Source organism: Cygnus olor, chromosome 1, assembly GCF_009769625.2.
Source record: "Cygnus olor isolate bCygOlo1 chromosome 1, bCygOlo1.pri.v2, whole genome shotgun sequence".
NCBI lineage: Eukaryota > Metazoa > Chordata > Aves > Anseriformes > Anatidae > Cygnus > Cygnus olor.
In genome coordinates this window covers 13,386,377-13,409,876 of record NC_049169.1, presented here as the reverse complement: position 1 = coordinate 13,409,876, position 23,500 = coordinate 13,386,377, and the positions used below count along the sequence as shown (strand labels likewise).

The 23,500-nt window shown below is 39.2% G+C and overlaps 1 protein-coding gene across 4 annotated transcripts; it reads left to right on the top strand.

Annotated features, from left to right (window-relative positions):
• Nucleotides 1-50: 50 nt before the first annotated feature.
• NAPEPLD (N-acyl phosphatidylethanolamine phospholipase D) lies at nt 51-21,511 on the top strand. Of its 4 annotated transcripts, none has more exons than XM_040544565.1 (5): nt 51-145; nt 11,083-11,386; nt 16,749-17,395; nt 18,343-18,457; nt 20,366-21,511. In XM_040544565.1, the coding sequence occupies exons 2-5, from the start codon at nt 11,099-11,101 to the stop codon at nt 20,489-20,491; spliced, it is 1,176 nt and encodes a 391-aa protein (XP_040400499.1). In that variant the 5' UTR covers nt 51-145; nt 11,083-11,098; the 3' UTR covers nt 20,492-21,511. The 4 variants fall into 4 exon arrangements, with proteins under 4 accessions (XP_040400499.1, XP_040400497.1, XP_040400500.1 ...); XM_040544563.1 differs by lacking the exon at nt 51-145 and adding an exon at nt 172-595; XM_040544566.1 differs by lacking the exon at nt 51-145 and adding an exon at nt 623-728.
• Nucleotides 21,512-23,500: the final 1,989 nt, after the last annotated feature.

Below are 23,500 nucleotides of genomic sequence, written 5' to 3'. Positions count from 1 at the left end.
AGCAATGGTCTTAATCCCCTGTGCAAAGAAACTCTGGCATGAGCTTTATCTTCCTAACAGTGGAGGAAAGAAGGAAGGCAGTGCAGGGGCCTGAGAGCTGCTCTGTGAGAGGAAGGCAGGCTGCCTGGGTGGCTTTGCTCCGGCGGTACGTGACCTAGTGAGAGTTGCTTCCCTCTGGCAGCGGTGTCATCCCTCCTAGCTCCTAACAAAACCGAGTTCAAGAAACTTTTCAGTGCAGCACCAGGTGGTTAAGAGCACGCTCACACTCCCAGACGGGACCGCAAGGCAGCGTTGACCAACCACCCCATACCCCTGACCGGCCATGCCGACCCCCTCAGCGCCAGTCCCCCCCCCGCCGCCATTTTGTGAGCGCCGCGGGGAGCGGCCCGGCCCGGCCCATGGCGAGGAGCAGGGCGCTGCGGAGCGGCTGCCTGCAGCTCGCCGCGCTGCCCTGGGCGGCGTGCTGGTCAGGTGGGAAGCCGCAGCCCTTCTCCTCCTCCTGGAGAGTCGCGGAGCCGCCGCCGAGGGGGTGGAGCAGCACCATGGAGGAGAAGGAGGAGGAGGACGGGGCTCTTCAGGGGCAGCGGCACGGGAGGTGAGCGCCGCGCTCCTGAGGGCAGGGGGGGAGCCGTGAGGGAGGGAGCGAGCCGGGACTCCCGTGGTCGTGTGGGGGAAGTACCTGCCCGACCCCACCTGCTCCCGGGAGGGCGGCGGGGACTAAAATTACGGTACCGGGGGCCCTCCGGGTGGGAAGGGAAAAGTTAAGGAGTCCCCGGCCATCGGAGCCTTCCTCAGCCCCGGCTCGGTGGTGGAGGAGCTGGGCAGCCCCTGAGGGGATGCTGAGGGCAGCGGCACCCCCAGTGCCTGTCCCCACCCCCGGCGGGCGCCGTCAGCGTTGAGGAAAGGGAGGCTGGAAGGAGAAAACCCCACTTTTATTGGGATAAAAGCGACAGTGCCGTAGTTTCCCCTAAGGGGACGGTGGGATATGCTGCAGCGGCGCTCGGGAGAGGCGCGTTATATAATGGAGCAGGGCGCTCCGCGGGGCTGACGTTTTGGGAGCGTTTTCCTCGCTACAGGAGGCACGGGCAGATGTTTCTGGCCAGGGTTTTTCTTGCGTTGCATGATGTAAATGTAAAGTGGAAGGTATTAACGAAGTAACTTAGTGTAATTAGTTCAGCCATAATCTCAATGATCACTAATTATCTCTAGTAAGGATTTAGGGGAAGCATTTGTTGCATGTCTTGACTTCGTGCAGTAATGCTCATAAGCTTCAGCGGAAATGGTTTTTCTAGTGATGATTGTGATTCTTTCTTTTTTTTTTCCATTTGCAAGTTTTCAGGTTTTCTTCTAAAGGAAAGTAGTTTGTACTCATGTACTTCTGTTTTATTTTTCAAGCTACACTGACTAAAGCAACATCAAAAATTAAAGATAACAGGGAAATAAGGAGTAGCTGTTGCTTCATTTTTTTGGCAAAAGACTCTTGAAAATGGTTGTATATTTTTCTTTAATTCATAGTAGCTATTCTCTCAGTTCATAAATAAAGAAGCCTGATTCATTTCTGATTCATTTTGCTGATTAAACTTTCAAGAAAACAAGAAGCATTAATAATATATATTTAAAAAAAAAAAAAAAAAAAACAACAACAAATCCTGACTATTTCAAAAATTACTGCAAGGGTTGCTGCAGTAATGCCTGAAATGGTCTGAAATTGAAATATCTATTATAAAAAGATAATGGGAACTTTGAATGCCTAAAGACTGGGAAGTCCAGTCTGATTTCTGCAGTGTGATGGAGAGGATTGCTCAGGAGAGGACGAAGGGATGGAAGGGAAACTGCTCAAATACAAGTACCGGCTAATTGGGCTTCAGCGTGGCCCAGATCAAGAGAGACCTGTGCCCTGTTTAAAAGGAAGTGTTCTGATATTATCGTTTTCTTCCCTTGCATAGACTAAGTAGATTGGAGGAATTACCTCAGCAGAAAAATACTATTTTGTCGGTCTTTCAGGCCCAAGATTGAGCTAGAACTGCTAATTCTCAAACCAGAAATAGCTTTTAAATTCTATCCTGCAAATAGGAAAGCGATTGTTTTACCTGTGGTGATGAAAATGCTAATGCTGCCGTATTAATTAGTGCCTTTATGTATAACACCTGCTGTGAGTTTTTTTCTTTTGGTCACATCTATAAATCCACTCCTGATTTCAATTTAATTTTTCAGTCAACTGCTGTGCCTTTGTAGCTTGCAGCACATTGGCTAGTGCTGTAATCAGGGTCCTTGTTCCAATATGCTCAGAGCTGGGCTGTGGTAAATCACTTGGTCATCTTGCCTCTAAATGCAGCTAGAGGCTTTGAATAACAAGGATTTTTCTGTAAAGCAGATGTTGTGCTTGGTTTGGAATTAACAATCACGTTATTTACTGTCTGTGTGTAATTGGCAGCTATGTAAAGAAGGTACGACTTGGGTTTGAATAGCATACAACTGCACCCAAACAGATGCACCTTACAAAGCCGTTCAGCAAAGAGAATTGGACATTAACAAGTGACACCATGAAAACACTTGGCTGCCGTCGTGTCCCTATTGTGAAAAAATAAGGTTTGTGTGGTGGTGTGCAAGTGAAAAGTCAGTTGGTAAGGAATAAGGCTGTGGATGCATGTCAAGAGATTTGTCTTGTGTAGGACCTGTTATCACAGTTGGAGCTGGCTGTACTATCTGCTGAGTAAGCTTTATCATAGTATTTCATTTTTTTTATTGCTTATAATGTTTGGAAATAACTTCAATTGTTTAGGGTGAAGTCTTCCATGCTGTGGCCTGGTTTTTGAGGGAAGGTTTCATTGAGGTTCAGCTGTTTCTGATAACTTGTTATTGCCACAATAATAAGTTGTTTGTGTGTATGTATTTAGGTGTTTTTAAATTAAACGCTTTGTCTCCTGAAAACACCTATGTACTTAGGACGGTGCCTTGAAAATTAGTAGATGGCTCACATTTATGTTGGAAAGGTGCCTTGACTCATTCATAAGGGGAAAACAAATGAACAAACAGCTTCGACTCTTTTGCTGTTGACTAACAACTAAAGCACTTTGCATTTCATTGAGAGTACGTGGAGAGGCATCATAACCTGTAGTTGTGGGGATGGAGTAAAAGGCTGGTCATGTATAGGAAAAGGAGTTGTCAGAAAAAATGCTGATGTGTTGTGATGGTTCTAATTTCCTTCTGTATTTGTGTTCTGTTGTGTCTGGTGTTCTGCCACTTGTAATTTCCTTTAATGGCTGTGTTCCAGTTGAAGAACTTACAGGGTGCTTGCTGTATGACACGCTTTCTGTCTTTCTAGCGTGAAGTTTTGAGGATTCAAACATCTTGTATTTGGGAAGGCTGGTTGCCTTTTAGCTTAACTCATGTGGAAGATGGTCTTTGAACAGTCACATTCAAGGAAAAACTATATTTTTTTTCAATAAGGAAAAACTTTAATTTCCTTATATTAAATGATGTGGAAATGTTTTATTTGGATTTCAATACGTTTGAGGTCAAATGTTAGAGTTTTGTTTAAAAAAAAAAAAATGTCTAGGGGGAATGTGTGTGTATATATACACAAAGAATGTTATTTGGGCAAGCAAAAATTAAGCACGCGTTGAAAACGAAGTGTGAAAGACGGAAAAAAATAACTTAGGGAAGTATTTTTATATTGCAAAGAAATCACATTGGGTCTTATGTGTTTGGACTTTGAACTGAAGAGAGGGAATTAAGTAGACTAGCACTTAAATACGCATATAAACAAAAAATGCGTGGCTGTTAACTTAAAAATAAAGACTAGTTTAATGCCTGGGCGTTGCTGCACTTCCTGAATAACTGAAGCTTTGCAGGATTTTAAAGGATTATTCTTAGTGTGAGTCTAGAGAAAGTTTGCATAGCAGTTTGTTCCTTTCTGGCTTGGAGAGAAAAAGAAAATTAAAAGCCTTCGTAAATGAGTTGGAGATAGCAACTGTGGAGTTGCAGACATAAAAATGCCAGAGCTGTATATATATGAACTGCTTTGGATCCTGCTTTGCCACGTGGATCCCATGGGTGAAGGTTTTGATAGGAATTCTGGGCACTTCTGTAAGAACAGCTCTTACCTTGCCTCTGTGGCCGTGTGCCGTGAACAAAGTCAGATTTCTGCCACTGTACGTTCGTGTGGAGCCTTACTCTCAGTAAGTGTGACAGGGGAGTGTTATTTATTTGTAGTCATATCTAATTGAGAGAAGATGTTAGGCAGGAGACCTCTGCCCTCAGGCCAGAGTGCAAGCTTGTCGTATTTTAAAACTTCATTTTAGTTACAAAAACCCTGTGCTAACAGCTTCGGCATCACAAAATAGCTTGAAATGCTAAAACCAAGATGCTCAGCCTGTTAACACGTGAGAGTGGCTAAAGCGTGCTTATAAATGCTGAACTTCAACGTTTGATTGTTTCTTCTAACAGTAAGCCCCGTCTTGGCAGGGTTTGTGTCTATGATTAACTCTATTCACGTCAGGAGGGCAACTAAAACTAATGAACTGCTCATCTGCATGAGCAGCTATTAGAGCAGGGCTGGTGCCAGAGCGCTACTGCTGGGGTCCTGGTGCTGTAGCTGGGTGGCTCCAGTTGTGAGCTTGCTCCTTTCGGGGAACTTTTTTGGAATCCCTTGCAAGTGTGAGGCACCATCCATGGAGATTATCCTTGCTGTCTGAATCCAAAGGTTATTTGTGCTCAGCTGTGTGCATGGGCTATCTTCTGGTATTTTTTTGTTGACTTTACAAATTGTCTGCATTTGAGTCATGATGCAGTAATTGTCCCGTGTACCACAGCACAGCTGCAACACGCAAACCTCATTTCCGTAGGTGGTCAGCCGGAGTCCTGCGGAGCCGAGCAGGTAAGAAAACTTTGAATCCCAGCTCCAGAAGTGTTTCCCGCGTTCCTCCCTATACATTAAGTAGCTGTATGAGATCGGTTGTGTGGGGAGAGGACAGTAAAGCACTCTTATGTTCTGGTGTAGGGCAAATGGATTCCTGCTTTCCTTCTGTGACTGCCTTCAGAATAGCACAGCGATACGCCGCTCTTGTGCTTAACCATAATGAGAGACCAGGCTGCGCTTTTAAACGTGGGGGCCGCGTGCCAGTTTTTGGAAACCTGGATGCAAGCCTGCAGTGAAAGATGAGGGTAGAGAAGGAGACAACTTGCTTTAATGGGTATGTAAAGGTACAGGCATTGGATGCTGGGTCTGTCAGCTCTGTTAGTACGCGTGGCCCCTGTAGACAGCGACTGTCATGTAGTGTCACAAGCTAAGCAGAATATGTCTGTAGCACAAGTCTTCTGTAATACTAAATGCAAGTCCCCAGCATGTCAGGGCTGTAAAGCAGCTGTGGAGGACAGGGCCAGTTAGCCAGCTGGGCGCTGGAAGCACGGGGAGAGCTGGTATGCATTGCCCAAGCTCCAGGAAGAGGCATCCTCCTGCAGTCCATCTGACGTCCGCGCTTGACCACCGGGCTGAGAAATAGCTGGCCCCAGGGGCTACCATGAACCCGACTAACGCACATTTGCATTTGTGTCCAAGGACACAGCAGGGTGTAGCTGATAGGCACTCGTAATCGCTGTGAATAACTTCCCGGTGGTTTAGCACCCTCCCCAGTCCCAGCCAGCTTGTTGGTATAAGTGTTTGCATGGTTACACAGTGATCCAGGTGAAAATAAGTGCTTCTCTAGGGGATGGGCAGGTAAGGAGGGACTATCAGCTTGATCAGTTGCTTGACTGAGTTCACCATGTGGGGACACATTTGTTCTGGCAAGCCTAGGGGAGTAACAAGGGCACAGGTGGGTTGGCTGGTGGTGGCACTGTAAGTACTGCAGCTGTTATAAGATGCTTCACATTTACTTTATTTGTAACTAGAATTTCTCTCTCTGTTATGACTAAATAAACCTTTGTACTGTTGGTTCTGAAAACTAGATGGGACTGGCTAAAGATTCACCCTAATTCTGAGGGGTTTATAGAGAGCGTTATCAACTCAGTTGTTCATCTTTAACAGCACACAAAGCCGCTGTAGAGTCGGGGAGCAAAGAGGGGGCAGCTGGCAGCCTGTAGCTGTGCTACAAAATGGGTGCATCCAAGGAGAGAAGAATGCTGTACTAGCATGGATTTGGGGGGATTTTGAAAATATCATGGAGAACAGGATGCCCCACCGAATCCCAGCTGGCTGTTAAAATATCAAATAATTTGAATGAAAATTTCTGTAGTGCTTGTTCGTGCTTGTAGCTTTTAATTGGAAATCTCAAATAATAAAAGTATTTGCAGATCAGCTAGTTCCATGCTTGAGAGCTTCTTTGTGTGAAATTCTAAGACTGAAAGGGCATCTGGAATAACTGCTGTTGCAACTGGTTTGGACAGCCTGAAGTTTATAATAAAAGTTTAAATGCATTTAGAATTTTCCAGTCTCAAACTGTTCATTAATTAATGCAGACAGTTTCTGACCTGAGGGAAAAATAAAAGCACAGCCATAATTTAGCTGGCAGTGGTTTGATAGTTGGGTGTGCAGGGGGCTTTTTTCAAAAAAATTACTTGTATGCTCCCTAGTGTTTGCAAATACCTTACCTTTTAGCAGAAACCCTTTTTCTAGTTTCAAGCCAGAAGTGTGCTTTTGGCAGCTATAAAACATATGCATATTGTAAGAAAATTTGTGAGTTGTGTATCCAGTATTCAGGTATCACTTTGGGCTGCACCCTGCATCACCTAAATCCTGGATGTAGTCTATAGAGAGAGACAGCAATCAGAAATGAACCAAACTTGTTGCTTCAAAAACAGAGTAATAAGGATATTTGAAATATATGGGATGTTTGCAAGGTAGGTATGAAGTCTTCTGGATCTTGTTGGGTTCCAGTAAACCACGGTGTCATAGTAACCATTTCTTAAATTTTCTGTGTTATGAATTTTTCTGTTATATGTTGTTCAATAAGGACCATGTTTCTAGGTAGAAAAGGATAAATTTGTTCCCTCAGACTTTACAATTAGCGTGACTGTATGTGTATCCTTAGTAGGAAGAATTTTATATCCATTTTGTGCGTTGAGTAGTGACTGGTAGAGACTGAATGGAAAAGGTGAAGACTTGTACGCTAGATCCTGTGTTGATGCTCTTCCACTGATGAAGTTAAAATAATGCAGTGCTGGAAGCTCTGCAGTGAGCGCTTGAAAACAGAAATTTTAATGATGGTGCTTCTTGTAAATTTTATGTATCCTGTGTTCAACCTTCTTTTTGAATAGATAAGAGGAAGTATTAAAATGTTTAGATAAACTTTTAATGATTTTCCTAAGTAAAGAAAAGACTTAGAGCCAAAATACTTGTATCTGAGTTTTCAGTTACATAAGCAATGCTAAAATAAACAATTGACCTCAAACCTACTGTCCTAAAAACTTCATCCTGTTTCCAGGAACGAACCTGTTTGCCAGAACATAAAGCAGGGGTTTTCCTTGCCATGTACTGCCTGATCTACAACTTCACTCCTGCTTTGTGGATTCGCAGGGGCCCCTTAGCATCTGGTGCTGGAAAACCAGTTGTGTGAGCTCTGTGTTTTGATTCATGTTAGGCTTTGTCCTATTCATCAAACAGGGCTGTGCTTCCCTTCTGTCTAGTGTACCTTCTGGCACAGTGGGTTTGGCATGACTAATGGGTTCGTTCAGCAGTTCCTGGGTGTTGGTATGTTTCCTTCTCTGCCTGCAGCTGAAGCAGGAAAACGTCTCCCAGCGCGGGGATGGTTGCATTGCCTCCTGGCTGAGCCCCTTTTAGGAGCGGTGGCAATCCGCCTGCCCTTTTTTGTGGGTACGTCACCTCGTCCCAAAGGGTCTTTTCCATACGTTGACAAATCAGTTCAGTGCTTCGAAGTAGAATAGGAGTTTTCCTCTTTATTTAAAAATGTGGAAAGTGAAGATGTCTCATAGAACCTTGTGATAACAAATATCCACTGAGGACGTGGCCCCTTCCTGCTGCCTCCCTCCACCCCCACCAGTGAACACAATTCTTGTCCAGTTGGGTTTTAGTACCTCCGCTGGTCATAGTTTGGCTGGTGATCCAGTGCTTAAATGTAGTTTTCAAATATTATTGGAAGCTCTTTGCCAAACTATTATTTTTCTTGGGGAGGAACTCAGAAAAGCTGGATGAAATATCAGCTCGTTCCTGCTGGATAGTTTTTAATATTTAAAATATAACAGCTGAATTTCCTTGTGTCCAGAGGCTTTCTTTTGCAAAAGGGGTAAGGATCTCTTTAAACTAATAACTGGTTGAGTTTTATTTTTAAGCTAATGATTGAAACATACTGGCTTTCTCAAAATGAATCTACCATTTTTTAATAAGAAAAGTCAGATTTCTTTTACTGTATTCCATAAATAGTCTTGGATATATTTTACCAGTTTAAATGAAACCAAAGTGAATCGGTGAGACTGATACTTCAAAGGAACCTGCAGTTCATCAGGAATACTTTGTCAGTTACTAGTTTGTAAATTTGTCCTTTTCTTATGCATGTAAAAGAGTTTAAAGTATTCTGTGAGTGCTGAGGTCTTTTCTCCCTTCGGTTGCTTATGGAATACTAATGAAAGTAATGTATGTGCATCATGTGGAAAATATGTTGGCAGACAGATACCTGCAGTGCCTTAAATGCTTTGGCATTGTCTTTGTTTAATCATCAGAGTTGATCCCTACTTCCCCTAGAGGCTTATACTTTCAGAATAAGATCAAAGGTTTTTATAAAAACGTAAGCAAAGGCAGAATTCACCTATTTTAGAGATGAATGAATAGATAAACAGAAGCTTAAAAATAAAACCTTAGGCACTTTGCTCTCTAATATAAAATGGCTTGTAGGAACAATAATTACAGTAGTCATATATATTTAAAAATCAGACATCTGAGATGTTAACAGAAGAATTTCCTGGAATTAAGTACCTATCTGGTTAAACTTTTGTGATTTGTTTTCATGATGCTTTCTTGAGGAGTAGATGTTTTATGCCGTGTCTGCGTGCTTTGCTAAATTAATAAGAGGACTTGGCACTGAAGATGCTCTTTGAGGAATGCCACAATAGACATTCTTAAGTTAAAGTAACAGTTAATATATCCCTTAAAATTTTTTTTACTTTTTTCATATTTCATCCGCCTTTTTGTGCCACTGATTCTTTTAATTACCACTTATATGTGTGAAAAACAGCATGGAGCATCTTGAGTGGCTGTTCCGTTGAAGGCTGGTTCCAGTAAATCTTTTATGGAATAGGGAAAACAGCTCAGGAGTATCAACAGGTACAGTTAATGTTACGATGCAGATTTTGTGTATTATTGCTAAATAGAAAAATGCTTAATGGAGCACTTTCAGTAAAACTGCAGGGAAACTGGGCTAGAAAGTAATTTTGTGAAAACAGGATTGTGACCGAGAGTATTACTTCTCAAACATGTCATCAGGAATGCTTTCTCAGTGTTGACTGAACATTTGTCCTGTATTCACAATTGATGTGTGTTCCCACTTGCTGTTTACTAACTGATCCCTGTGGAAGCAGCACGGAAGAGCTCTGCATTTGGAGTCAGAGCATCACCAGCAAATGCATTTGGGTTTGCCTTGGTAACACGGCTTTTCTGCGTGTAAAAGCCCAGCTGTAACGCTGCCGTAGCAACCTATTTTTTCTGTAATTATGAACTTAGGAGCAGCACAGTGAGTTCTGCCTAGCCAGCTACTTAGAAAATACCACATTTAAGAAATAATTTCAAAGCAAACTGTGGGCTTTATTCAATTTTGTTTTCTGAAAATGTTGTATGAGTGGACTGACTTTGGTACATCAGACCTATGCTTTGTATACGAGTATACCAGCAAGAGTTTGAATAGCTGAGTTAATGAAATGGTGGCTAGTCTAAACCGTGTGGTAGAGAACTTTCCACATGACAAAGTTGACAATTTCTAATTTTAAAAAAACCTTTCTGCATCTAAGCAGCATATCATACTGTCTGTTCATTACTAGGCATCTTCTAGTTTTTATCAGGTAGAGTTTCTAAGTACCTGAAAGTTGAGCACTTTTTAAAACAGCAACCTGGTTTTTAAACAGGTCAGAACACTGAAATGATGAAAGTAAATACAGGAGTGGAAGCATTTCATTTTGACTGAATTGCTTCAGCAACTTTTAAAGTAAAATAGGGATATTTGTTTTCTTTACTTTGGATCTAATGAGATCAATGGCACTCCATATTCTGAAGCTGTCCAACACTGAAGTACAGTTTGGAGTAAGAGACTGACTACCGAGTTCAAAGTGTTCTAAGAAATGCCCCAAATTTGTGAGAAATCCAGAGAAATAAGCTTTTCTCAGTTATTTTCTCACTTTTTTTTTCATTTCAAAACAGAATTAAGAACAGACATCGCAGACATGATTTGAGATGTTCCAAGCTTCTGTGGCCTTACGCTCATGAGTTCAGTGAAATTTGTATCAAACTTGTCTTTGAAGCAGATTATTTTACTGCTACTACAATAAGCTTTACTTTGGTTTTGGACAAGATAGGAAATGGGACCAAACATCTCTTGTGTTCTGTGTTCTTGGATGTGTGTGTACATGTCATGATGCATCTCATAGGCAGAAGTAACATGTTGTTAATGCTACACGAGACTGCTGCTCTTACTACAAAGTAAAGTCACTATATGGGCAAGTCCTAAGGTACTATATAGTTGAGTGTCTCTTGGACATGTTTGTAGGATTGTATTACATCCGACACTAAATGTCATAAGTTCCAGGAGGAACTTAATTTACATTTTGGAAGAATAATAAGGATCCCCTCCCCCTTCAGTCTTGCAATTGGTAGATAATAGTGTTAGTATCTGAAGCTGTGCATACCAGGGAGTAAAATTCTGCCTGCACTACAAAGAGATCTCCTGTCTACTTGCCACAGCATGTTTTTGTAGTCTTTTGTGTAACAGCGACTGTTTTAAAAGCATATTTTGTTGAGGAAAAATACAGTAGATCATAAAATGAGTAGGGCAGGCTTGTTTCTAATGTGTGAGAAGGTTCAGTCTTATGAATGTTGATGTTAATCCAAGGAAAGATCGATTAATTTAAAATGTATTTTAGTTCTCCTCAAAAAGATATGGAGAAGAAAATAGAAGAGCCATCTGCAGGCAGTCAGTACCCTAAGGAAGCGGTGAGGAAACCTCAGAATGCAGATCGAGGATCCAGGGGCAGCGATTCCTCCAGGACCTCCAGGAAAAGCTTCAGGCTGGATTACAGGTTAGAAGAAGATGTAACTAAATCAAAGAGAGGCAAAGATGGGAGATTTGTCAACCCATGGCCAACATGGAAGTCACCAACCTTGCCAAATGTTTTGAAATGGTGCCTCATGGAAAAAGATAACAGCAATGTGCCATGTTCAAAACAGGTAAGTGTTTTATTTATTCTGTTCTCGATTTAGATTGCTCTTACCTTTGCTGTAATTGATAAAACATGACAATTTCTAACTAATGCCTTCTGGACAATTTTTGGAGACTCTCCTCAGTGTTGTTTTTCTGATTTTTGGAATTGCTTTCTTTATTCTTTTCAAAAAGTGGGATGATCCTTTCTGCCTTTTCATTTTTTTTGGCTTTCAGTTAGTTCCTCAACCTTTGATTTATCCAGTTCAATTTATATTTATGAAAACAACGAAAATGACCTCCTAGCTCAATCATAAATTACATAAACAGGTATATTGTTTCATTTTTAATAGGTATTGCCTTATAAATTGTACAACTAACATTTATATCAGACAAAATAGATGTGGCATATCTCATTTTAATTTTTTTTTCAGACTGCCATTTAGATAATCTTTTCTTTTGTAGAAAAAAAAATATATTAAATAGTTGCTGTCTTTTACTTATGGAGTTGTTTTTCTGTTTCAGTATATCAAGAGAAAAAATGCATATATTAAAACTAATCTGAGCAAGTATTTGCACTGAAATATTAAAGGTACAGTGCCAGCTTACTGAGAAACACCATTTTTTGTTCTTTGTATATTGCTTCTGTGAAATGTGTATATAAAGAAGGTCTGAAAAAGAGGAGGTGGGAGAAGCAACCTTTGAAAGATGCTTCTTTTCCATGAAGAGTAATGGATATTGGAAAACCATTGGTTGGATGGATCCAGTTTTGACAGAATTACTTCTCAGTTTATTTTCTAATGTGTTGTCTTTTGCTGCAGAAAAGCTGTACTAAAGGCGTACACAACCAGGGAAAGCATTTTTGAACCAACAAGAGTTAATAATGCTTTTAAGCATCCAAGAAGGCAAGTGTAAGGTATAAATCTCACAGGCAGTATTTAGCAGAGGGCTTACGTTTTCATTTTTATCTTATGTGAATTATCTGTGAAGGAAGTAATTTGATCAGCTTTACTGACAGGAAAGTTGTGTTATTTACTAACACAAGGATGAGAAATTTGGGGATTTCTTTAAGGATATGTGACACAGCATATTTAAGGGAGAATTAATCCTGGCTGTAGTTGTTCTAAAATAATAATTGACTTCAGCAAAAAAGCCCAACAAACTTATTTGGGTCTTGGGATACCTTCCAACAATTTACCAGTTTAATTTCGGTGTTGTGCTTCTGTGCATTATCTGCACCTTGTAATAACAGCAGTTGTGTCTCAGTGTATACAGCTTTCAAGGCGGTGTGTTGCATTACAGTACTTTGGCCACATTTATGTAAAATTCACAACTGGGCTTTTCCCAATTGCCTTTGACTGCTGCCCTATTCTGTGTGCGTACAGTGGCTCTAATCATCGCTGCAGATCTTGTCAGCGCTGGTCAAAAACTGGTTAGTGACTGAGCTACCTAGAAGGCAGTGCTCAGGTGTAGTGCAGACAGCAGAACATACAGCTTTGATGGCAGTGGAGAACTGCAGTGCTCCTCTTTAATTTACTGGTTATCCCTGCAATAAACGATGATTACAAAGAAATCTGCACTCTACCAGTTGTAAAGTGTTCTCTCTTTGACCCAGCTGGAATTCATTTTGGACTAATTTTATTGCTTTGCATCTGAAATTGTTGAATTAAGTACCTGCAATTATTCAGTAGCTCGGTGAAGTAAATCAGAAACAGAAGAACCTAGATAGGGATCAATGAAATGCACTTCTTGGGTCCTCAGCCATTTCGATGCTTGTTCCAGTTACGTTTGTTCCACACCTAAATCAAGCTGTGAAGTATTTCGGAGCTTGTTTAAAATTCAAACTAAGGGCTCCATACTTTATTTAGCACTGGTAGATAACATATCCTTAGAAGAGATTCCTGCTCCAGTTTCCACTTTTGAGTGTGCTGCTGTACTGGGCAGGTTCAGTTTATCTGTACCAAATGCTTTGCATATGTTTCTTCAAAAAAATAATAATAAAAAATTATCCAGGTACTTCAGTGGGTAAAAGCTATATGTATTATAATCGTGTCTTCACAACAAGCCTCTATTATTATCTGGAATACATAAACTTTTTGTACTTTTATTACAGGTTTTAATAAAAGCTTTTTTTTTCAGTGCCATTGAAGTGCCTTTTAAGTATTAGCTGTTGGATCAACAACGGAGAATGTTCTTATTTCTGTAAAAATCCAGTGGTATTCCAGCATGAATTAAGCGCCAAAAATCCTAAGCTAATTAGCAAGTTTTACCAAAGCCAGTCATGTGCTTCTCCTTCCTTTGCATTAGGTAGGAAAGAACTGGGGGTGGGGGACACAACATGACACAGTAGGGAAAGTTTTCGTATTTTACCAGTGATCCAGTGATAAAGACAAGACAGCATTAGACACGTTTTCCAGGTTTTCTTCTGTTGGTAGCAGATTTGAAATTGATGTCATTTCAAAACTGTTATAATTCTTGTGGCGTTAATGTTTCTGGTCAGTCTGACAGAGAACAAAATGTACTATAGCAGGCTAAAGATTCTATAAGATTATGTATTTTGTTTGTTATCCCATTGTACAATTTCTAAGAATTTCATACGAAGTATACTGCCAGTAGAACTTGTGGTTTAGTTTAAGATATTCTAATTTGAGTAGCGAGTGCTCACTGCTTTAAAAGTAGGCTTTCAATCCAGGTTTTGAACCAAGAAAGTCTTCAGTTATCAGGGAACAGGTGTGTTTTTTTTGTTTGTTTCCTCTTTTTAGGAACAAACCCTGCTATGACTGACCTTAAGGATGTGGTCCATGTTGTTCACCGTTTCTCAGTGAAACATACGCTGTATCTCAGTGAACACATGCTAAATATGTAGTCTCATTGACTGAACTGTCACGTGGCAATTAATTTTACTACCTGTCCCCTTTGCCACCAGTTGAAGCTGAAGCTGGCCCTGAGGAGACTTGTTGGGTCTTGGAACTGAGTCTCATCTTCCTTTCTTCAGGATGAGTGAGAAATCATTGAACATAAGCAGCTCCTTGCTTAGTATAAACACTCTCTCAGGCACTACTAGTACTGACCAGAGAATTTTGTTTGACATAAATAGTGTAGCCAAATAAGTAGAATGACTTCTCTTACTCATTTAATGCAAAAGCCAAGCAGTTGCCTTCTTATGTGAAACAGAATGATTGAGCTGTCTTCTTACCTGAAATGGCAGAATTTATTTTTTTCCTAAGAGTTTATGTCCTTTGTGGGCATAGTTGTGACACAGAAGTGTGAGGACGCAGTGAACTTGTCTGACCTTCAGTGCAAAATGATTTGTAGTCCCACTTTAAAAACAAGTACTTGAAAAAAATGCTTTCCATAAAAAATGCCCTTACTGACATAAAATGCATTATGAAAATTATTAAATTTCATATATGGGTTTAATTTCCTTGATATAATCTGATTTATTGATTTAACCACACAATTTCGTGGGTCGACCTGATTTCCATTCTTGAGTATTATGGTGCTGCTGTGTACTTAGAATGAAATAGAAACATCACTTTCTTATTTTTTTTTCCTAGAGAAGTAACAGCTTTTCTCAGTCTACTAATCATACTTTGTTTATTGTTGAATGAATTAAATGATTGTATTGCACTAACCATTCCGCTTTAGAGGTTCTATATACAGTAAATATATGCCTCTTTTTTTTTGGAGACAGTAATGAAACTTTTTCCAGGAGACACATGTCTTGTCCATTAGCTCTCAGAAAAAGCAATTTCATTAATATTTTATTACTTACAGTAAGATTTCAGTATCCACCCTGACATATGCCCTCGAAATCAATAAAATATTGCAGAGTAAGTAACTTCCCTGAAGCTACCAGGGCTATTTTAGCAAAGGAAATCCTAGACTCCTAAACTGTCACAGCATCAGCTGGGCTTTCAAGGGAGCGGGAGGCTGGCTCTGTATGAGCTATCTGATAATGTTTATCTGCTATGCTGGAGGCAGAGAATGAAAGCAACGACCGTGACAGGGAGAATGTGAGTAGGAACTGGAAGTTTTGGGACATGAGCGATTAGAAGGGAGAGGAGAGTTGTCAAAAGTCACCTAATACAGGAAAACTCCATTCAAATAATGTGAGGAGTGCAGACCAGAACTATTTGGGAGGAGAGCTGTAGCAATCATAAGACAGGGATGGAGATGGTCAGGAGCTCTGAGAGGACTTTTTTTTTAATAGAAAACCCCCTATTTACTACAAATAAAGCTTTTTCTGTTCGCGTTTCAACCAAACTGCGGTGAAGAACATAACTTCTGTTCAAAAAGAGAGAATGGAGTGGTGGTTTGATGATCAGTTTCAGTAGATAGCATACAGCCATGGCCTCCTTTGTGCTGAATACAGCACTCTTGAGGCTGAGCAGAGTCAAATTTGGAAGCTGACCACGCTGAAAGCTTTTTTTTTTTCCTCCTCTGGATTAATATTCAGCTGAATCAGTTCTCTGAGGTGTCAGATCTGAGAACTGTGTAAGCATTCCTGCTGGAACAAGAGGGCAGGCGGGGGAAGGTTTCGTTAACTTTGTTACACGGGAGTATGGGTTTTGGTTGATGTAAGTCATTCACAGGACTGCATCCTGAACCTACAGGCAGATCGGTACAGTGATTTATTCAGTAATAATTAAACTTTAATTACTTAGAAGATTTCAATAAAACTCCTTGAAAAGCATAGCTAAGTGCCTAAAGGACCATCTTAAACATGAGACCTGAGTTTTTGCGCTGTGCTAATATTCAGTGAATTACTGGCAGGTATGATGAGAGACGTGTAAAAGCCAACAGTACCAGGTGAGGATAACCTCCAGGTGGTCCTTCTATATATAGTGGAGAGAGAGGGTCTGCTACAGGCTGGTAGAACAGAGCTTTGGCAAATATTTTTGGGAACGTTGTATTCTTTTATCCCTGGGTTTGTGACTTATTTGTGCTAGGGCTTGGGGAGGTATCGCTTAGTCGCACAAGCTGAACTAGAGCATGTCACAGTAACAGGGTACATACTCCTTTCCAGGTCAGGAAGACCAAGCATTGTGAGGCCTGTCTCAGATGGCTGTTAATGCCTTGCAGGGCTTTCACTGTAATGCTTTCGAATGTGCTTTCTCTTGGTAGGTCTCTTGGCTTGATGAAATACTCTTGAGCTCTCTCCTCTCTCTTGAGAGAGAAGTGAAAATGTGACAAAATCAAAGGTGATTTTAGGAGGAAGCTGCTGGGAAAACAGCCATTATAGAGGCATCTGTATTGCAGTTGTTAGGTTGCTTAAAATATAAACAAAAAGAGTCTTGACTGTAATGATTTGTGCCTTATATGAAGTTTTTATTCCACAGCCAACTACATTTTCAGATATCTCATGCATATTGTATTCTTTTTTGCTAGGAACTTGATAAAGAGCTTCCAGTTTTAAAACCGTACTTTGTTCAAAACCCGGAACTTGTTGGAAAGATCGGAACTGGTATGCGAGTGACGTGGCTGGGACACGCCTCAGTTATGGTGGAAATGGATGAAATCGTATTTCTTACTGACCCAATCTTCAGCCAGCGGGCTTCCCCGGTGCAGCTGATGGGTCCCAAGCGCTTCCGAGGACCTCCGTGCACAGTTGACCAGCTCCCCAAAATCGATGCGGTTGTGATCAGCCACACCCATTACGATCATTTGGACTACAACAGTGTAAAAAGTTTAAATGAGCGCTTTGGCAGCGAGCTGCGCTGGTTCGTGCCTCTAGGGCTCTTAGACTGGATGCAGCGATGCGGCTGTGAGAATGTGATTGAACTGGACTGGTGGGAAGAGAACTGTGTCCCTGGCCACGATGCGGTAACTTTTGTCTTTACCCCTTCGCAACATTGGTGCAAAAGGACTGTGACAGATGACAACAAGGTTCTCTGGGGCAGCTGGTCTGTCTTGGGACCTTGGAATAGATTTTTCTTTTCAGGAGACACCGGATACTGTGTTGCTTTTGAACAGATAGGTAAAAGGTTTGGACCTTTCGATCTCGCAGCCATCCCCATTGGAGCTTATGAGCCAAGGTATGAAAATCTACGTTTGATCAAAAAACAAAACAAAACAAAAAAAAAAAACAAACCTGACATCCCCTTCCAAAACCAACCAAACAAAACCAACCAGGCAATCAGAAGATGGAGTTAAAATGTCCAGTTTGCTTGCCTGTGTATGTGTGGTGTTCTCAGAGGTTTTATTCTTCAGTATTAAGTACAGCAAGGGTAAATCAGCTGACTTTCTTCCATGAAAAATGTTGAGTAAAAATCTGGAATTACTTTGTGGCTTTTTCTCTTAAATAGCATCGCATAACCCACATCATTTAGATGCATGCAGCTTGCTGCATTTTTCCCTTGCTTCAGTCCTTATGCTGCTTTTGCAACTTACCTGGAGACAGAGATTAATCTGTTGTATTATGAGACCTATTTGTTCAGGAATCTGTATCCTACTTATCATGGGGTATCTAGACTTTTTGGTGATAACATTCATACAGTGCTGGAAGCAAAGCATGTATAGGCTGGGAAAGGAAGATAGGAGTCAGAACAACGTGGTAAATATCTGGTATTTTTTTTCAAAAATTGCCAGATTCTCTCCTCTGCTTTACCACCATTTGCTTCAGTTGTCTTCTGAAGCACATACTTTTTGATAAGCAATACTGGAATTAAATTAAATAGAATTTAAATCTATTGTTTTACTACATCCAGGTACCAATAATATGTACTAATACTATTAAAAATATAGGGAAGAAGAAAAAATTGACAAGGGGAATAAAATACATGAGCTGCTGTTCTGTGGGTAGGTTGGTATATTCTAGTTTGTCGATTTTGAGTTCTCTGTATATTCTTCAGGCATGTATACTCTATAACTTTTTGATTAGGCAAGTGTATATCTTTTAAGACTCCTTGCAACTTAATGCAAGTGAAAAAGAAATCTGGCACTTAATTATGTGACACAAAAAATGTACTTTGTGTTTTGGTAGGTGGTTTATGAAACACCAGCATGTGGATCCTGAAGAAGCCGTAAGAATCCATATTGATGTTCAAGCAAAGAAGTCTGTAGCAATTCATTGGGGAACCTTTGCTTTAGCAAATGAGGTACATTTGGGCACTGTATATGAGTTCAGATTACCTGAGTACACAGTCATTAATGAAACATTGTTCATGCAGTTTACATCTACAGATATGTAGCATATATTTAAAATGTAACATTATGTAAGTGAGAAGTTTTCCTATAGGTACTGCAGTTAAAACGGTTCCTACCTTTTCATAACTGCATAACATATTTCCATGGTTAAAATTAATTTCAAAGTACAGAGTTACTGAAACATCTGGAGATTTATTAGCATTCTGTAACTTTAGCAAAAAATATTTTTTGAAGTTGAATTTCTTTCTGATGGAAAAGCCCATGAGACAGAGGAACACGTTGGGAACCTTGCGCTAAGCAGCATATTTAAAGTTCCTTCTATTGTCAAAGGAACCAGATGCACAGAAATAGTTAGAACTGTAGTCCTGCTGATTTAGAGAAAGTAAATATAGGTAGTAGATCTGTCCAGTAGAGCACACTTGCACACTTTTTTTTATTTGCCCACCTTCCTGCTTTGTATGTGGTATAAGGTTAGGAAGTAAACACTAAAATGTAAAACATACGGGGCAGAGAAAGACTGAAGTAGCCAAGAAAATTACACTTTAGTCAAGCATTTCAATAACTTCACGTGTGCCCTAAAGTCTGAACCTTTAAGTTTTAATCAATCAATAGATTGATTCTTACAACAGCTCCTCTTTCCTTTCATCTGAAAATAAGAAAGACGTTAATTCAGTATAGAAGCCTACAACTCTTTGGTTCTAAGCATTCCCTATGGAAAATAAAGTAGATATGATAGTGCATTACCAGTAATTTTAGAATATGAAGGCAGAAAACAAACAGCAAATAAATTCTGAAGAAATAGGATGATTGTATGGAGGTTTAAATAACTAGAACATAGCCTGTAGTGTGAATAATGAACGTGGTAGGTAGGGACATCTGTGCAGTAATAAAGTAAACCCAGCAGTGCATCACTTGGAAACCATAAGCACTGAGTGCCCTTAGTTCAATACAGTATTTAGTAATCATGTCCGTCTAGTAAAGAAATTGAATGCTATTTTTGATTCATAGATAAACATCAGGTTCTTTTACTGGCAAAAAATATGGAAAAAATCGGTTATCCTGCATTGTTGCTGATTTTTTCCCCCTGCCCGTGTCCCCAGTTCTAATAAGCAGGTACCTGGTTACCTTAACAGTGACCAAAGACTACAGTAAAAGGGAAGCATCTACACATACTTTGCACCTTGTCTGGTAGCTGTTTTTCAACTTCCTTTGCAACATTTGCACCAGGTTATCATAGTAACTTTGTTCTGAAGCTGTTAAGTATGTTCACCTGACATTCAATGGTTTCTTAGTTAAAACATTTTCTATCCATGATACTTGTAACAAGCTGTATCACTAACACTTGAGATACAAATTAATTATTTAGCAAAAAACTGGGTGATTCTCCCTTATGATGCCTTTTTTGAAATATAACAAATACCATGAAGTAATTTCAGAGGAACAATATTGGGAACACTATTGAAATGGCACTAGTTCTTACACAATAAAACTGACAAGTTTGTTTTACTAATGCAAGAAAGCGCCATCTACTGCCAGTTAATACTTCTTCCTCTGTGCTAAGAATAACTAATGACCATGTTTCTGCTTTTAAGAGATTTAATTACACTGAAGAAGGCTGAATTTTGGATAAGTTGCGTCTTACTAGTTACTTGAAGAGTGTAAATCAGTATTCTTACTGTTTAAAAATTAAAAATTACACCAAATATTTTTGTTCGATTTCACAAATACATTCCCTGCTTTTTTGGGTAATATTTAAAATGTAAACCAGTCTTTTAGAGCAGTGATACTTTTTTCTTTTTTTCCTATTATGTGTTTCAATTGTTGTTTTTTTTTTCCTCATATTGTTCTTACTTTTCCAGTATTACTTGGATCCTCCAGTTAAACTGAATGAAGCTCTTGAAAGATACGGCTTGAAAAAGGAAGACTTCTTTGTGTTAAGCCAGGGAGAATCACGGGACTTGAGCACAAATGATGGGTCTGAATAATGAACCAGTAACAGTTCCTCGTAAGCCTTGTTTGATTTGAACTAGAAATTTAATATCACAAATGTTAATTTGGTGTACTTACAAAGCAGATTGAGTGAATTTGAGTTCTAGATTTCAGGTTTGTCAGCTTCATAACTAAAGCTTGCATATAAAGTTCATTTTATGGTTACACATTTTTGTTTTCCTGTTAAATTGATTTTACTAGTTAAATTGTTTACAAATGTTGAGAGGTGATCTAAACACTGGTTAATATACAAGGTATTGTCTGGGCATAACTTGGAGTTTCAGTCTTACGTTTATCACTGATGTACGCTGTACAGTTTGTTTTTTCAACTCTTCATCTTATCTATAACAGCAATAATAGCCTCAGAGCAGGATGTAGTCTTATAATTAATGGCTGACTTGAATTATTCATTGTCAAAGTGTCATCTCCCACTTGTTAGTCCTTAATTTTAAAATTACGCCCTGTTTTTTGATAGCCCCACTCTGTGTTATGTGGGGAGTCTCCCAGTACAGCTGTGTTGGTAAAGCACAAGCACAGTAAAATAATTATTTTACTGAGTGCTTCTACACTTTCATTTACTGAGGAACCACAAAAGCTGAATTTTAAAATGATTTAAAGAACTGTGCCTTTAAGAGAGAGAGCACTTAATAATGCAACATTAATGTATAAATACTTACTGGTGGCCAGAATATCTGCACTCTAATACTGTTTTGTCAGTGTCTTTAAGTTAGGCCTGAATGTGTCTAAAGTAACTTTTTTGTCACATGCAGCACATGAGATGGAAGAGTCCCTTAATGGCGCTTGTCTTTGCATTGACTCAGCCTATTATTAAGTACTTTTTTTTAAGTGAAAAGTCTGAAGCAAGGGCTGTGGTAATTTTTCCTTATAGCTTCCCTATAATTTTAAAGTTGAATAAGAGACTACAAAATTACTTACTATTGTAATACTTGGCTAAATGTATCTGTATCAAATTGCCATGCTCATTTACAGAATTAAAGCCTATTGTTGCCAAAAAATAAAAAGGTTGTTATTCGCCTTCGTAATTCATTGGAAAATATCATTTGTTCATGATTTTTCTCATCTATGGGATATATGGGTCTTTTTTTTGCTCTTGTGCATTAAATTTTGTGTTCATACTCCATGAAGATCAATTCAAAAAAAAAAGGTAAATTATTACCCCATGATTTAAAGACATGAACTTCCGGCAACAAATTAAAACCAGTCAATGAGATTTCATGCTAGGAGCAAACTGAAGTGATCTCTGATTGTTAACAGTTAGCCTTTTTAAACCCTGTGCTGAGAAGTCCTAGAAGTCTTAAAAAATTTAATGCCAACAAAGAACAGCAGAAGGAGGCAAAGATCAGTTAGTCCAAGTTCATTGTGAGGAAGGGTTCTGGAACAGATGATTAAATTATGTGTAAGAAAAAGTAGCTCATATTCCTGTAGTGAAATTCACGTCTAACAAAAAACAGTATTTCTTTATTTGAAAAGGTATTTCTTCTAGGAGTGTTATCACCAGAACATATAGATGTAATCACCAGAATATATTCAAAACTGGTTTAAAACTACTGCTGTTAGTTCGATGTTGATTTAGGGGAGGACGTTTCAGATGGCATCTGTGTTGGGCCTTGTATTTAAATAACAGCTTCAGTAATGATTTGGGTAATGTAATGTATGTTACACGTAATATTGTGGAGGAGACAAAGCTGCAGGATGTTATGAGTACTTTGAAGGACACAGTTAAAACTCAAGTTGTTTTTTCAGTTTTCAAAATCAATACTGTATTTTGTAAAATTTTGCATTTTAGAAAGGAAAAAATGAAACTAAAATAGGGTAAAATACAGAGTACCTGTTATAGCTAAGCAGAAATGTAGAGTACTGAATTATAAGGACCAGAGCCTTATATGTCAGTAATGGAATATGTTTTGTTTTAGATGCATTCGTTCACAGCATTTGTATGTAGAACAGTGACTGCTACGTTTTGTTTGGTGCTGGTAAGATTCCATATGGGGTACGGAGCAGGGGATGAAAAATTAAGACAGTTTTATGAAGACACATTGGAGAGTCTTGCATTGTTTCAAAACATCTCAGTAGTATTGTTCTATGAAGAAAAGATTTAAAAATAGCTCTTCCTAGGCCAGGAAAAAAAAAACAAAGATTGAGGCAATGCTGCAAAAAGTTTTTATGTATTTTAAATGAAGAGGACAATGGTCATTTGAATTCTTATCCTTTCCTTTGGTAGTGGACAGAAACAACTTTATTAAAAAGATGATGTCTGAAAAACTTATTTTTAGGTTGAAGAACATGGAGAGGGACATCTAGGCATCTCCGTTGGTGAGGTTAAGAAAACATGCATTTAATATCAGATATATCTGGACCAGACTAATTTCTTCTTGTGTCAGAAGAAAAAGGTGAGATAAGAAAATTTGCAGTGTCTGACCTAGACTACTACTTCAAATACAGAAGCAGAAAAAAAACCCCACCATCTTCAAAAAATGGCAAAACATTACGTAATTGTACCGTAATTTACATATTGCAAAATGAACAGGTTTTTTTGGACCAGTGGGAGGGAGAAAGGGAAGCTCACTCTAAATGCAGTGATTGTCAGAGTTCTGGAGTGGGAATTGTGACAACTTCCACTTCTGTTATTCCTGTTGAGTTTAAAAACTACATATACACAAATTATACATATATATATATATATATATACACACACACACATATATATATATATATATATATATATATAGCTTTACCTGTTTGTTGATCTGGGCATATTTTTCTTGCAGTTCTATCTATTTGAAGACAGTTGTCTACTGAAAATAAAGTATCTACTGGATATACAGAGGAAAAAAATATTAACAGCGGAGTGTATGTATTAACTTAAAAAGATGAAGCATCTGGTAATGATTTAGGTAACGCAGTTCTCTTAAAAGTTGTCCGGCCTATACATCCGACACTATCTTCTCCATGGTTTGGCATTCTGGAAGTTTCAGTAGCCTTGT

Excerpts from the sequence above, each read along its gene's own strand:
- NAPEPLD (XM_040544563.1), top strand. The coding sequence starts at position 399 with ATGGCGAGGAGCAGGGCGCTGCGGAGCGGCTGCCTGCAGCTCGCCGCG. Across the intron at positions 11,387-16,748 it reads ATGTGCCATGTTCAAAACAG|GAACTTGATAAAGAGCTTCC; the intron begins GTAAGTGTTTTA and ends CTTTTTTGCTAG. Across the intron at positions 18,458-20,365 it reads CCTTTGCTTTAGCAAATGAG|TATTACTTGGATCCTCCAGT; the intron begins GTACATTTGGGC and ends TTACTTTTCCAG.